The following is a 15,949-nucleotide window of genomic DNA, read 5'->3' as shown; positions in this document are numbered from 1 at the left end:
TTCCTGCTATTGAAGGCTACCTCTGTGGCAGAAGCAGTGTTAAGAAATGGCAGGGAGGAAAGTCTCAGCGTGAGTGTACATGTTTACTCCCTTCTTAGGATTAGCTTTTGTTTTGTGGAAGAGTCATCCTTTCGTGAGTTTAGGTTTGAGTATTCTTTTTGGTTATGCCTTCATCCTTTTGGACACACAGTTTGAATTAGGATTCATACTATAAATAGAAGGTGCTCAGTCAACCCCAGTTGCAGTGTGAATCAGATTTTATTTATTGACCTTTCCATTTTCAGCACACATGTCTGGGATGGACGTTGAGGGTGGACCATGACAAACATGGCACAGTCCTGGCCAGGATGAATGAGGTCACTATTTACTTATCTTTGGACATAGGCCAGCATGGTTGTAAATAAACAAATGTAGTTAACCCAACAGAAATGAAAATCCTTCTTCCTGCAGGATATTAATTGATTTCACCATAATTTCCTTTAGCGACCACATCCTGTGTGTCTGAGGACCCCTGACTTCTGATGCCGACCATCTCTCAGGCATCTGAGAGTGGAGTAACTAACAATAAACACAATGGGATGCCTTTGAAAATTAATTGCCATGAATCAGAAACCGTATCTATACATCAGAAGGCAACTTTTTTTTGGAACCACACACACAGTAACCAACGGGGGCGTGATTGTGTTAGGTATTTAACCCCACACCCCCACTCCCAGCTGACACACTTGCCCTGTTTTTCTATTTGAAATCTCTTCTACTCCAGGGTGAGTAGGTCACACCCCTGCATTCCTGGGAAACCTTTTACTACATTTATTCTTAGGTAAACCTCTCATTCTTGTAGCTTCTGGAGGTCTATTTCTTCTCCTGTTCCTAAGGCTCATTATTTTTCACCTAGAATAGGGAGAACAAGAAGGGCATGAGCCACTCTGGAAATAAAATCCCAGGATTTGGTGTGACCCCATGGGACACAGAAGGGTATAGTGGCTCCAATCTCAGAGATCTGAGAGGTACTCAGGCAGGGAGAAAACGATGTTTGAGTTAAGTGTGAGTTGGTAAAAGGAGTCGTTTGTGGTGCACGTGAACCTAAGTGTGAGACCGAGCAGTGAGGATATTGTGATGTCACCTCATGGAGCTAAAACTAACACAGGAGGTGGGGACAGGCAACACAGAGTGATAAACAGAGAACAGCTTACCCCAAGAGTTTCTCTACTCTTCATTCTAAAATGTATAAAACAGATCAGCTAAGAAACATATAATAGCAATATGCTATTTTTATACCCAGGATCTTCCTGGCTGTTTTCATCAAGTAATTTTCTTGGTTATTTTGTGGTTCTAAACTAGTGTTCACTACTTTTGAACTTCTCATGGCTATCTCTACAGGGGTAAATTAGTTTCTAAATATGAGACGTAATCTTAATGAAAGTCCCCGTTACATGTACTGTATTTTAATGGAGATAGCCTGTGCTAGTGTGACCTCTATCCTCTTCTGTCCTGAATTTACCTCCTGCTCAGTGGTCTTAGTTAACTAAATGTTGGCTATAATTTGAGAAACATTTTAATGTTTCCAGAGGTATTTCATTGATAGGGTTTTTGTGCTAATAACAGGAACTTCACCGTCAGGTAGATTAAACCTACCATTTATCATCAGTTTTTGACAGTAAAGAATAACTGGTGATTTTAGCGAAAAGTAAAGCTGAAAACTAAAATTTATCGTTTGCCATTCTGTTTCACTTCAGTTATATTGGTTTGGCATTCCATAGCCACAGTAAGCCTCCCTGCGTTAGACCTTCCCCATCGCCTCCCACGGTATATTTTCTGCCCCTCTTTCCTTCTGTGTACCCCGTTTCCTTCCTTGTTATGCCTTCCCCTCTCCTTCCTTCATTTCAGCACAAAGATCTTATATGTCTGGCTGAATGACCCTTTATCAAGAATGGGGCTGAAGCAAGATTCCCTTTCCATTTCAATAGGAAACGTTGCCCAGCAATCCCAGTGGTCTTCCTCCAGTCCAGCCCTCCAGAAAGCCATTGCCAATTTGTGGGTGTCATCGTCATTCCACATGAAGGTTGGCCAGGGAAACATGATCCGCATTCCACTATAACAGTGTTCCTGACCACAGGTCAGGGCCTCACCTGGATCTACTGAGTCAATCTCCAGAGGAGGGGCTAGAACATTTTCTGTAGTCCAGCTGTGATTAAGAGTTTGGTCCTACCCAAATGGCCCTTTGGGGCACAAACTAATGTATACACCAACATCTTCCCATGCTGCTTAATCAAAATCTCTCCTACCTAGGATACTTCCTGCACATAGCCATGCCTTTTCTATGAAGGTATCTGGAGTTTGCCCAGGAATCTGTATCTTCAAATCAAGTCATGGGAGGAGACTAAGTACCTAATGAAACAGAGACTGGTCACCGTAAAACTATGAAAACATGGTACCTAGTAACCAAAATTTGAAATTAAGTGAACAAACTCAAGTTCCACATTCTTATTCAATCAAACTGATGCTATTATACTTCTCTGCCATTGGAATTAAGCACAAATGGAGTAGCATTGCCAAGGGCCAATCAAAGAGGGTGAAAATAAAGACAGAAGAAAATAACACTATGATGCTGCATCTTATTCTCTCCCAGATTTACTTGTCTGAAATCACTTACACATAGGATTTTAATCTGATCCCAACTATAAAGCAAAGAATTTATGCCAACAAAAGAAATTATTATCACTGTAAAGATTACTTTTTATTGTACAAAGTACAATGTTGCACAAGAATATTCTATTTATGTTTGACTGTCTTGCTCATTTGCCAAAGTGCTTATTGCAGTTTTTTATTTACTACTGAAATAATCTGGTTTTCCAAATCATTTTATCTTTGCTGAAAACATAAGTCACGTTCTAGCGAATGTAGACCATAGGGCAGTTTGCTGTAAATGCTATACATTTTTACTGTGCTAATTTTAGGTTCCACTTTCTGTGTGCTCAATCATCTTCCAGCTCCACTAAACTGTGCCTTTACTGCTGAAGACCATATTGCAGTTTTTCTATTCTTAGTATCTCAGAACAAGAACATTTTAAGAAGTACTCTAACAAGATTGCTTACACTCCTAGATAAATGGAAAGTTATTTCCCAAGCGTTAGACACTGCGAGTGTATTTGTACAGACTCTGCTGGTTTTAACTGGTCTTCACCACTCTGGGTCCGTTGGTTAGCCATCTCCTGTATCTCTGAGTCTCACTCTTCACGGTGCCGTCAGTTAAAGGTCATTTCTACGAATGAAAATCACCTTGTATGAGTGAACAAGTATGTTTTCACAGAGTAACTCACATTTATGCTGACATTATATGCTGAATGGAAGGAGATAGCGAAGTGGCTGGAGGAAAAGCCCTGAGAATAAGCACACAGGTTCATTTTCTCTGCTCTTGTAGAATAATGTTGTTTTCAAGACAATTGATGATACATTTTTTTTCCAATGCTGTAGGTAGCCCGACTGGAGACCCTTGTGGGAAGACTTGTTTAGAAGAGAGAGACAATCAGTGGTTGGGGGTCACACTTGCCAGACAGCCAGGCGAAAATGGATCCATCGTGGTAGGTATAGGAATTGGTCCACTCATTCATTATGAAAATAGACACACACTGGATGGAATGTTGACATAATTTGGTCTACTTTTATCTTGTTCAGACTTGTGGGCATAGATGGAAAAATATATTTTACATAAAAACTGAAAAGCTCCCTACTGGTGTCTGCTATGGCATGCCCCCTGATTTACGAACAGAACTGAGTAAAAGGTTAGCTCCATGTTATCAAGGTAAGGCATGGTTTTGATATTAACCAAATCTAGAGAAATAAGTGAACACCTTTTAGGGTTTCTTAGTTTTGTTTTTGTCGTGGTTAATTTTTAAGTTTAGATGGTCAGAGAGGGAGAGCTTCAGAGTAGCTATATTCTTCTTAAGTGCTCAAATCATTCCTTCCTTTTCTTCCTTTACCCAATTGCAGTAGCATTAATTTTCAGAAATGTACTTTGTGGTACAAAAATTCTACAGTTTAATTTGAATAACTCTGGAATCTAGTTGGTAATTATTCACTTTTGCATTAAATTTATTTTTGATTTGGTAGATGTGGGTGTAATGCCCAGTAATTATAGGACATTTGCAATCATGAAATTACATTGGAAGTCTAATTCAAAAGAAGAAGACTGTTGAGGTTTCTTACTTTATTTTTAGCTTCTGAGAGTACTTAGAAGGAATCGAAGTATAAGTGTCGGCAAATCTTTCCCCCTCATTTTTTTTTATCTAATTCATGTATATTCCTTAAAATAGGAAGTGTCGAGTGTGTCAAGTTTCAAAGGTCTTTCCCATGGAAATTCTGTGCTGTAGGTGGCGTCTGAATGTATAGAGCAAGGACATAAACAATTGAAGTCATCAAAATTAGGGGTAAATATGTCAAAAGAGCATTTAAAGTGATAGCGTCAACAAATCTAAAATTCTAAAAAAGTCTCTTTAGAGAACCAAGAAACATAAAGGCCAATTTCCAATTTGTCCAACACCCACCCCCCAAAGAAACTCCACACCCTTTGGGGGTGGGACATAATTTAAGAGGTAATTTACCTAGCAAATGTAATCAGTGTAACCTGGTTCTTCTCAATGAATCCCCAACAATTAAAAAAAAATTCTTACTAGCTTTAAAAACTTTGGTCAAATATTTGAATTTAATTATTGATTCTAATAGTATTGGGATCTTTTCTACCTGGCATTTGTTGTTACAGAGTAGCTTATGTCAAATACATTTCCATTTTGCCTTTTGATACCAGGAAGATAAAAGGTGAATATTAAAATGTCAACTGCAATCAATCTCAGCCTAGGTATCTGTAAATGTATCATCCTCTTTACTAATAGTTTATGGTTAATATCTTAAAACAGAGAATTTAAAGTAGAGATTTTATTTTTGCTAAGATATACTTTGCCACATTCTATGTAGAGTTCAAGAGGACACGACCCTAACAAGCCTAAAATTGTAAATTATAGAATCAAGTAAGATATAAAAAGGAGTGAAAACTCATGACTGGAAGTGGTAATTGTAACCAGAAATTTAAGCTTTTTTATTGGCAAAGCCAAAAAGGAGATTTCCTTATTCTTGTTTTTATAGAGGTTTACTCATGTCAGTTTTTCATAAGATGTAAAGGTATGTCTCCTTAGTAAGTTTCAAAAATATTCATTGTGGGGCTTTATATTATAATAAAAGGCCCTCCATCTACAAGCAGATCTTGATTTAGTCTCTTTTAGTCTGGAAAATATCTAGGAAAGGATATTCTTTTTAGGAAATGGCATTGGGAAGTGGATATCCACTTACAAATGAATGAAACTGGAATCTTACACCATACACAAAACCAACTCACTGTGTTAAAGACAAACATAAGACCTAAAATCACAAAACTCCTAGAAGAAAACATAGGGGAAGAACTCCTTGGCATTGGTCTGGCAATGATTTTTTTGTATGTCACACTGAAGGCTTGGGCAACAAAAGCAAAAATAAACAAGTGGGACTCACTAAGAGAAAGAGTTTCTGCACAGCGAAGAAAACAACAGAGTAGAGTGAACAACCTATGGAGTGGGAGAAAATATTTGAAAACCATGTATGTCATAAATGGTTATGATCTAAAATATATAAAGAACTCAGTCAATAGCAAAATCCCCCAAATAATATGATTTTAAAATGGACAAAAGACCAGAATGTTTTCTTTCCCAAGAAGGCCTCAAAATGGCCAATAGGTATATGAAAAGTTTCTCAATTTTACTAATTATCAAGCAAATGAACATTATAAACCACAAAAAAGTGAAATATGAATTGAAATATCACTTCATACTCTTTAGAATGGTTATTATCAAAAATACAAGAGATGGCAAGTGTTGTTAAAGATTTGGAGAACTTGGAGCCCTTTCACAGTATTAGACTGTAATTGGTACAGCTATTATGGAAAAAAATATGGATCTGTCTCAAAAAATTAAAAATTAGAAAAAATAGAACTACTGTATTATCTAACATATTATCTAACAATCCCTCTTCTGAGTATGCACCCAAAGGAAGAGAAATCAGTATCACAGAGAGATAACCTGGGTTTTCATGGTCATGGCAGCATCATTCACACTAGCCAAGGTGTGGAAACAGCCTGTGTCTAGAGACAGATGAATGGATAAGGAATTGGGGGGCAGTGAGTGTACACATATACACATACCAAATGGAACGTTATTTGGCCTTTAAAAAGAATCCTGTCATTTGTGACAATATAGATGACCCTGGAGGACCTTATGTTGGGTGAAATAAGCCAGACACAGAAATAGAAATAAATACTACACCTCATTTATATGTGGAATCTAAAAACATCAAATGCATAGAGTAGAAAGGTGGTTGAGGGGTTAGGAAAGAAGTTGGGAAGGAGGAGATATTTGTCAAAAGATCCAAAGTTGCCGCGATGTAGGATGAATAATCTTAGAGGCCTAAGGTACAGCATGAAGACTATAGTTAAAATCATCCTGTTGTGTCCTAGACAATTCCCAAGAGAGTGTTTCAGGTGCCCTTATTACACACGAAGGTCACCGTGAAGAGATGGGTGTGTTAATGTCCTTGAGCCCAGTAATCACTTCACTGTACATGTATATATCTCTCAAAACAATGGTGTGCACCTTTAATAAGTGCAATAAAAAGAAGGTAGGAGCCCAGACTCACAATCCTACCTCTGTCTTAACAACTTATTTGAGAAATTTTAATGTAAGTTGCATATTCTTCTTGTGAAGAAGAGACAGAAGAAAACATTTTTATTGAAACTTCATAGGGATATTTAGAAGATTAATATAGAAACGATTTGTGATCTCAAATTATATCAAAGTTACTTTTTTTTTAAACTATGAAAGTACAGAATAGAGACCTTAAAAGACTTATTTGTAAGGATCTATAAGAAAAGCAAGTTATGAAGATTATGCCTTTATTTCAAAATGAAATTCTGAATTGTTTTTGTATTTCATTTTTAGACTTTGTGAAAAAGTTTGGAGAAAATTTTGCGTCATGTCAAGCTGGAATATCTAGTTTTTATACAGAGGTAATAGTTCAAAAAGTACCTATGAAGGTTACAGATAGAATCTGAAGTATTCTAAAGGTTTTAAGACTGATGTTATGTTTTAAAGTAAAAATTGTGTAACTTCTACATAATGTCTTTTATATTTCTGAGTATTCTAATTTAATTTTTCTCACTGAATATTCTGCACATATTTTGAGAAAATATCTTCGTTTAGATGACTGTGCAACACAAAACCAACTAAAATCTATACTAAAGAATGAACAGTTTAGTGAAAATCAAAAGTATCTATAGCTAATTGTTAGCTTAGGTTAACAGTTTAAGTATTTATTGAAAATATTGATCTAAGTATGTTATTTATAATTTCTAATTATAGGACAAAGCATATGAAACCACATTTTCCATAAATATTATGTTAATTGAGATATTTAAGAAGTTAATATCCTTCTAAATCAGATTCACAGTGTTCCCAAGCTTTCTTTTCTAACACTCGATGACACCCATCGAGTGGAAGGTAACAGTTGGAAGGTAACAGTTGTACTCAACCCCTAAATCTCCCATTGTCTCTTAAAGTCTCACTGTGGATTCATGGATTTTTCTGATGGAAATCTAGCTGTATTGAGTTTTAGGTTAACAATTTCTGTACATATTAACTATTATATTAAAAATGATTACAATGAAGCTTTCTTTAGTTTCTCTATAAATTGACCTATTTTTTTTTTAAAGTTTAGGATTGTTTAGGAAAGACAGAATTATGGTAAATAGGTTTGATTGCTCACAGTGTTCAGTCTCTACCAGAGAAGGACATGCTCATTCCAACATTTCTTCTGTTTCCTTTTATAAAATTGTGATTTGTGATAAAAAATGACCCAAATTCCACTGGGTTTTTGTTTGTTTTTTGCTAAGCTAGCATTGTTAGATAAACTGGTCAGTGGTTTTTGCAAATTGAAATAAATTAAGTCTACTTTTTACTCCTTGGCAACACCTCATTTTCTCTGTAATGAGCATTAATGAATTATCCACATATGATTTTCTTTACTAGAAACATTGCCTTTCTCCTAAAAGCTTACTTGAATGTTTCACAATTCCATCTCCACCTTTTAAAATTCACTGATAACGTATGTGAATGTGAAATAGAGTTTCAGAGTTTCTTCTCTGAAATTGTACTTTTAGGTAGAAATCCATTAATCAGCTTCTCTGGCTTATTTTTTTTCTGATAAGTTTTTAACTTCATAAAATGCTCATAATTCAGACATTTATTATAATCATCTATTCTCTTCACTATTTACTTAAAATGTTATATTTCTGGAGAAGGTTTTATGTTGTGAGATTGAACTTTTAAATGATAACATTTTTTTTCTTACAGGATTCGATTGTGATGGGAGCCCCAGGGTCAGCTTATTGGACGGGTTCTGTTTTTGTCTACAATATAACCACAAATAAATACAAGGCTTTTTCAAACAGACAGAATCAAGTGAAATTTGGAAGTTATCTAGGTACTACAAAAATAGACAAACTCAAATTATCTCTGCTTTACAGATACTGTAATAATAAATAAGGGAAATTGCATTTTTTAAAGATCTGAGTGACCAGTGGTACTTAAAAAAATTTTTCAGAAACTATCACTTCAGGGTAAAACTTATAAAACTTCTGTGACTATTTCACATTTGTATATGTAACTATACTGAGCAATATATAATCCTGAGACTAGAGATTCTAGTGTCATTTACTCTTAGCGGTTCACTTTAGGGAATGCTTTTAAGCTTGTAAAAAGCATTTTTTTTTATAATAAGCAAAAAAAATATTATTTTTGTTATGTATTATAACAATATATAACATATGTATTATATATGAAGGCTTACCATTATCCCTGGAACTTTTTAAAAGTACTTTACAGTAATTAACTCGTTTGACTGCAGTAGTGTTGTTAAGGACCAACTGAAAGCCAGCAGGGACAGCCAATGAGGACACCGTTCTCAAAGGAGGGGCGACATTAGGAAGCACGTGGGTCTAAAAACGGCTCACTGACCTTCACCTCCTAAGTTCTTAGAATATTTCCCAGAGCTTAACTATTTTTGTCCTCTTCCTCCTCATTATTATCATCTCATAAGTCAGCAGTAGGCTACTTGATCATCTATATTTCTACAGAAATACAAAATATTCTGGCCTCAATTCCCATTACAAGAAAATAAATGCTTTTCCTATTGTCTTTTAAGGACTACAGGTTTGTTCACGTTGTATATGCTTCCACTGTGAGCATCATATACTCAGAAATAATTATAGAACAGTATTTTTTTCTAGTCAAACAGAAGGGATTCATTTTCAGACAGATAAATTCATTTACAATTCATCATTTTCCTATTTATGGTTGACAGGTGTCATCAAGTATTATAAGAGATATAATTTGATATGCCTTTTGTCATATAAAATAGAAATATTTTACCTTAATGTCATCATAAAGTCATCACAACCAATAGAAGGATTTTATGGCAAAAAGTTGAACTTCAGGATGATTTTTATTTGAAGTTGAGAATGTGTATTTTGTATACTCTGAAATATTTCTGTTGTACTCCTCAAAGCTGATTACTGATACTGCACAGGAAATAAATAGATGTAAAGTTATAATTTTCAATTCCTAGGTCATGGAATAATTAACCACATGAGGACAGTTTCGCAACACACACATCAAAATTGTTTCAAACATGTAGTAAATGAATCACTTGGAGCATCACTGTGCTAAATATTATAACTGTGCTTAATGTAGGCGTTTTGAATTTGGTCCCTTTTAGTCCTATGAGTAGATTTATGATTTATATTCTACCCCTTGTAAATAACGATCCTCAGCCTTCTCTCCTTTATCCTGAAGGATATTCCGTTGGAGCTGGTCACTTTCGCAGTCCGCACACCACCGAGGTGGTCGGAGGGGCTCCTCAGCATGAACAGATAGGCAAGGTGAGAATTCTACTCTGGTGGTTATTGCTTCACAAAGCTTCAGTTAAGTTGCGTCAAGAGGATAGTAAAGGAAAAACTGCAGATTTTCTAAGGACGGAGAGATTAGAAATGATTAACAGCATATTACGTTTAGTGGAATTGGTAAAAGATTTATGACTTTAGAAGAAAGGTAGCACAAAATCATTCAGGATCATTACAGAGAGCAACTGAAACCTTTCTTACGAGTAAATTGTAAAATAGAATTATCTAAAGAGGTCCAGGAAATACGTATACTGTGCATAACAGCTTTAGAGCTGAAAAGAAATTGACGTGGCTAGGTATTTTGTGGTAAGACTAGAAAGAAGGAGATGTTATTTCTGGTTCTAGTGATTATCACATTGCCACCAAAGTGAACATTGGTCATTTGATTTTTCCTGAACCTTACTTTTGAAAAATGAAGCAAACATCACTTTCCGTGCACTCTTTATAGGATCAGTAAGATATTATCTGAGAAGATAGATTTGCAAGTAAGATATATTAATGTACCAGTAGATCCCTAAACCCTTTATAACACTCTTAAAAAGATTGTTGTACATTAAATAATTATAAATTATAAGAATTGATATTGTGATCACATGAAAACTTTTTTTTAATCTGATAGCAATCTATCTTTTTCTAATTCTTTCCTCAATTCCAGGCATATATATTCAGCATTGAAGAAAGAGAACTAATTATCTTACATGAAATGAAAGGTAAAAAGGTAATATGTCTCACCTTTGGTATTGCTGAGGACTTTAGGAGCAACCCTGCCTTTTTCTCAATGATTGGATCTGGTTTACTTTGAGACAGCTTGGCTCCTATTTCGGAGCCTCTGTGTGTGCCGTGGACCTCAACGCAGATGGCTTCTCAGATCTACTTGTGGGAGCTCCCATGCAGAGCACCGTCAGAGAGGAAGGACGAGTGTTCGTGTATATTAACTCCGGCTCGGTATGTCCAGCGCCTGCCCGCTGGAAGGCATTTATGAAATTATCAAAACTGACATTGTTCTTACCCCAGAGCGCTGAGACTGTAGATTCTTAGATGTGTTTTACTGGCAAAAGTAAAACTTCCAGCATTGCGCTGATGCTCTACAAGTGAAATGGGACATGATAATAAAAACTCACTCTCATTTTGATACTGTGAATTCCAGAAGTGTGGGACAAAGGGTTATGAAGTTTCTCTATACATAGCTTGTGTGTGTTCACTCTAGTGGTTGAAATTTCTTTTCGTTTTATTTTGATGAAAATTAATGTGAAAGAATGTTCATACATCTTTCAAAATATAGATTTCTTAATAGTTTTGTAGGTAAGGTCCTTGTATAGTTTAATAAATTTTAAAATGTATTAGGAGATAAAGAATTAAATGTCTTTAATTTCTGATTTGAAAACAGAAATAAGATATGTTTTGATACAATATTTGTTTTCATAATTTACATAGATTATATTCTGGATGCAAATGTAAAATTGACTGATGACTTGGTCCAATTTAAAGAGTGCTCCTGGCCTTATCTTGTCATCCTAGCTTCTTCTTTATTTTTTTTTTTTTTTGAGACAGAGCCTCAAGCTATCATCCTGGGTAGAGTGCTGTGGCATCACAGCTCACAGCAACCTTCAACTCCTGGGCTCAAACGATCTCCTGTCTCTGCCTTCCAAGTAGCTGGGACTACAGGCACCTGCCACAATGCCTGGCTATTTTTTGGTTGCAGCTGTCATTGTTTGGAGGGCTGGCTGGTTTCAAACCTGCCAGCTCAGGTGTATGTGGCTGGTGCCCTAGCCACTTGAGCCACAGGCTCCCAGCCCTCGTAGCTTCTTGATATTAAATCAAAACAAAAAGATGATAGAGTCTTAATGGGGTATCTGCCTAGTCCTTTGATTTGGAAGTGAGAGCAGGATTGTGAGATAACTGATTTATTTTTCATGGCACAGCATTTTTCAGTCAGGAGTCCACAAAGTAAAATGTGTTTCCAGAAAGCATTTATACCTGTGTTTAATGGTTTCAGAACATGTGATAAGTTCTCACTCTAAGCTGCAGCCTGAACTCTCTACAGGATAAAGAGGAAAGAACACTCTAGTCTCATAGAGCTGGAAGAATCTCAAAGTTCAGAATGTGAAACAGCTTTTTGTTTTATGTTTTGAGATTTCCTAGCCTATGTTTAACCCTAAATTTCATAGTAAAGTTGTATCATCTACACGTTCATCGTTAGAATCTCATTATTAGTATCTACTATGTAGTAGACCATATAGCAGGTGAGAAGGAGAGCTAAGCTTGGAACATTCAGGTAATCATAAGAAACACCTTGGTGATGAGGGCATAGGGAGGGATTCCGCTCTCCTAGCATGAGAGCTCGAGAGACGAGAGAGAGCATCCGTGATTAGCAGTCTCTACACCTGTGGTGCTAAGAATCACGGGATCACGTTTATAAGAAGCTGCAGGCGAAGGCAGCCAGGGCGCGTACATACATTCTGTCCTGGACCCGCTCACTTTGACTCTGTCACTTCTCCTGCCTGCAGAACACCTGCCTGGCATCTCTCTTCTAAGATTCAATCTCTTGCTAAGACTGCTTCACTCCCTCATATATTATCTTTCTCTCTCTCTCCCTCCTGCTAAAGCAAATAGCCCTTAGGCACCTGAGGGTAATTGTTCCAGAGCTAACTAGCACAGAGCGAGTGCGGTAAGTTCTTCTCCAGAAGAGAGCTAGATAAGCTGGGCCTGAGACCTGGCCAGTCCCAGGCGACAGACAATAATTTTCCTTCCATAGAGATTTCACATTTCCCTTTCCATAAATGGTCTTCTTTCTACTTGCTACATCTTGCTATAAATTGATCTTTTTCTTTACAACTAAACTTTTTTTTTTTTTGAGACAGAGCCTCAAGCTGTCCCCCTGGGTAGAGTGCCGTGGCATTACAGCTCACAGCAACCTCCAACTCCCGGGCTCAAGTGAGTCTCCTGCCTCAGCCTCCCAAGTAGCTGGGACTACAGGCGCCCGCCACAACCCCCTGTCATTTTTTGGTTGCAGCCATCATTGTTGTTTGGCGGGTCTGGGCTGGGGATTCGAACCCGCCACCTTAGGTGTATGTGGCTGGCGCCTTAGCCGCTTGAGCCACAGGTGCTGAGCCACAACTAAACTTTTTTTTGAGAACACTTTAAACAATAAAATGTATTTACACCTAAAATAAAGCAATACAGGATTTTTCCCCACTGGAATCTTAATCTCATTATGAAAAACAGCTAAAAGCAGAGCTTCTCTATTTCAGGGCAAGGAAGGAGCTCTGTCTACCAAGCTACCCTCCTAGTCTTCTCTCATGTGCTGTTGATCACTGGGGTCAATTCAACAGTTGATTTCAGCTTTTGAATCACCTGGTGTAGTTTAGTCTTTTTTCCCATCTAACCTCCTATTTCCCAACTCTTTGAAACGGCCGTATGTGGCCTTATATATTTTTACATGTATTTGGTTTGCTATTGTCTGCCTGTCTGTTGGAGCACGGACACCAGGTGGAAAGGGACTGTCTGATTTAGTGCTGTGTCCTCAAGGCTTGCAAGTGTGCTGGACACGTAGGTGCTGTGCTCCGATACTGGTGCTGAATGAACTCAAGAAACAGTGGCACTGGCATGACTCTGGCTTCTATGTGCTTCTCCTAAAATAGCTATCCAGGCAAAAGAGCTATCCCCGGCAAACTCTTGTTCAGCTTTCTCTGTGACTGGAGGATACTGAAGAAGAGTAACCACATCCTCTTAAAACTCTCCTTCCAGAACTTCAGTCCATTGCATTTGTCCCCCCAGAGCATCTTCTTTCCTCTGCTCCTTCATTTGGGCATTTTCTCAGGAGCCACGCTGTTTTCCAGAGTCTTCCGCTGTGTTGGTGTCAGTGATTACATCTGTAAAGATGATTCTAGTTATCTTAGTTCATATAAAATGAATGACATTTAGTGAGTATCTGAAATTTAGCCAGAACTATGGAAAAAATAATCTTAGTCCTTAACTCCAAGGAGCTATGATGTATGCAACATGGGTTGTTTTATTTTATTTTTTTAATGCAAGGGACTGAAATGATCAAAGTTTGCGAAGAGACCTGGTAGCTGTTATTTTAACAGTTCATTTGAATGTCTCATTTTAATAAGTCATCTTCCTATATCCTAAAAAATTGGAAGTTGACTAGTCCATTGCCCCTAGGAGAAGGTTCCAAGGCCAGCTTCAGTCATGTCATTCCCCAACTCAGAAACCTTCGGTGCTTTCCTCTTGTCCACTAATTAGGAAAAAGTTTTCCTCCACAATCAAAATGCTGTACCAGAAGAATACCATCTGACTTTTCAGTCTCATGTATTATACATACCATTCATTATAGCCAGAGTCTTTGGAATTTTTTTTGCTAATAGTTTTCTCTGTATATCAAAGTTACATTTGCCCTTTAATAGCCACCTCACATGCCCTCTCCTTTGTGAAATCTGTTATGACAATTAGATATTCTTTTTTTTTTCCCTCTTGTTATTGTAACGTAGTTTGGACTTCTAAGTCTCCATTTCCATTTTTGCACTCAGCCCTCCCTGTAACCGTGGGCTTCTTGAGGAAAGGGATGTTTGATACACGTCCTACCTCGTCGCCTTTCACCTGTTCACTCTTTACACAGGGCATCATCTTTAGTAGAAGCTCAATAAATATTTGCCAAATTGAATTATCAAAATGATTTATTGGATTTTCAAAGCTCGGGATCATGAGTGTGACAATTTCTGATGTCCTCTGTGCTCTAATCATACTATTATGTGTTGACAGACTCAATAAATATTTATTGAATTGAACTGAGATGTGTGTACTAACGCTCAGTCTGTAGTTTGTCCAACTTGTTTGACACATTAGAAAAAATCCATATCCAATTACAACAGTAAATCATGTGTAAAGTTGTCAGGGAGGGTTATAATGACACCTTTTCTCTCCCTTGCTATCTAGGGAGCAGTAATGAATGAAATGGAAACAGAACTCATTGGAAGTGACAAATACGCTGCAAGATTTGGGGAATCTATAGTTAATCTTGGTGACATTGACAATGATGGCTTTGAAGGTAATTAAAAGTATCTAATTTGGTATGTGATTTCTGCTTTGGGGATGGCTTGTGGAAGAGAATCTGATTGGAGTTTGTGTTGCTTGCCTTTCTGTAGAAAATGAAGCCAAAATGGATGCTACGTTTTCTTTGTAATGTTACACCTGATATATCAGCTATCGCTCCTACCATTGCTAACAAGAAATGATATTAAAATACTCATAATACCCAGAATATTCCACTGATTGTAATGCACCTCTGATCAGACATTGCATTATTATTTATGTGCCCCTAAAAAATGCTACCTATTAAATGGTGACATCCCCATTTTTCTGTGTTTTTTTTTTTTTTAAATCACAGCTGTGTACATTAGTACAATCATGGGGTACAATGTGCTGGTTTTATATACAATTTTAAATATTTTCATCTAAGTGGTTAACATAGACTTCACGGCATTTTCTTAGTTATTGTGTTAAGACATTTATATTCTACATTTAGTAAATTTCCCATGTACCCTTGTAAGATGCCATTTTTCTGTTTTAAGGAGAATCCTGAGTTCAGAAATAATAAAACGTGGAGGGTACGGGAAATGCATATCATAGACTCGTTGAACTCATGGAACTATCAATGGAACTATCATGGAACTAAAAATACTGACCAAACTCAACAGAGGTTGGCTGCAGAGCTCGAACAGGGTTCTGGTAGCCCCCTGAGATGTCAGGCATTCACTGTAGTGATAATGTGGGAGCATTTGGGGGATCCCTGAACAGAATCCTGAGCAAGGTGAAGGGAGGCAACTGGGAAACTAACGTGCAGTAGCTATTTACCCACTGATGTGGAAGTATTTCTGTAATTAAAGAGCTGGCACTAATATAACTGTGCGT

General features: G+C 37.1%; 1 protein-coding gene across 1 annotated transcript in view; it reads left to right on the top strand.

The window, feature by feature from the left end:
- Nucleotides 1-15,949, top strand: part of ITGA4 (integrin subunit alpha 4) — a 96,319-nt gene that overhangs the window by 14,483 nt on the left and 65,887 nt on the right. Inside the window, exons 3-10 of the mRNA XM_003791468.3 lie at nucleotides 3,475-3,581; nucleotides 3,676-3,802; nucleotides 7,020-7,087; nucleotides 8,430-8,559; nucleotides 9,930-10,015; nucleotides 10,692-10,754; nucleotides 10,844-10,981; nucleotides 14,975-15,086. Of these exons, the coding sequence (XP_003791516.1) occupies nucleotides 3,475-3,581; nucleotides 3,676-3,802; nucleotides 7,020-7,087; nucleotides 8,430-8,559; nucleotides 9,930-10,015; nucleotides 10,692-10,754; nucleotides 10,844-10,981; nucleotides 14,975-15,086 (831 nt within the window). The remainder of the gene's footprint in view (nucleotides 1-3,474; nucleotides 3,582-3,675; nucleotides 3,803-7,019; nucleotides 7,088-8,429; nucleotides 8,560-9,929; nucleotides 10,016-10,691; nucleotides 10,755-10,843; nucleotides 10,982-14,974; nucleotides 15,087-15,949) is intronic.

This window comes from Otolemur garnettii, unplaced genomic scaffold (assembly GCF_000181295.1).
Source record: "Otolemur garnettii isolate 467f Iridium unplaced genomic scaffold, OtoGar3 scaffold00048, whole genome shotgun sequence".
Taxonomy (NCBI): Eukaryota; Metazoa; Chordata; class Mammalia; order Primates; family Galagidae; genus Otolemur; species Otolemur garnettii.
This window is presented reverse-complemented; position numbering and strand designations above follow the sequence as displayed.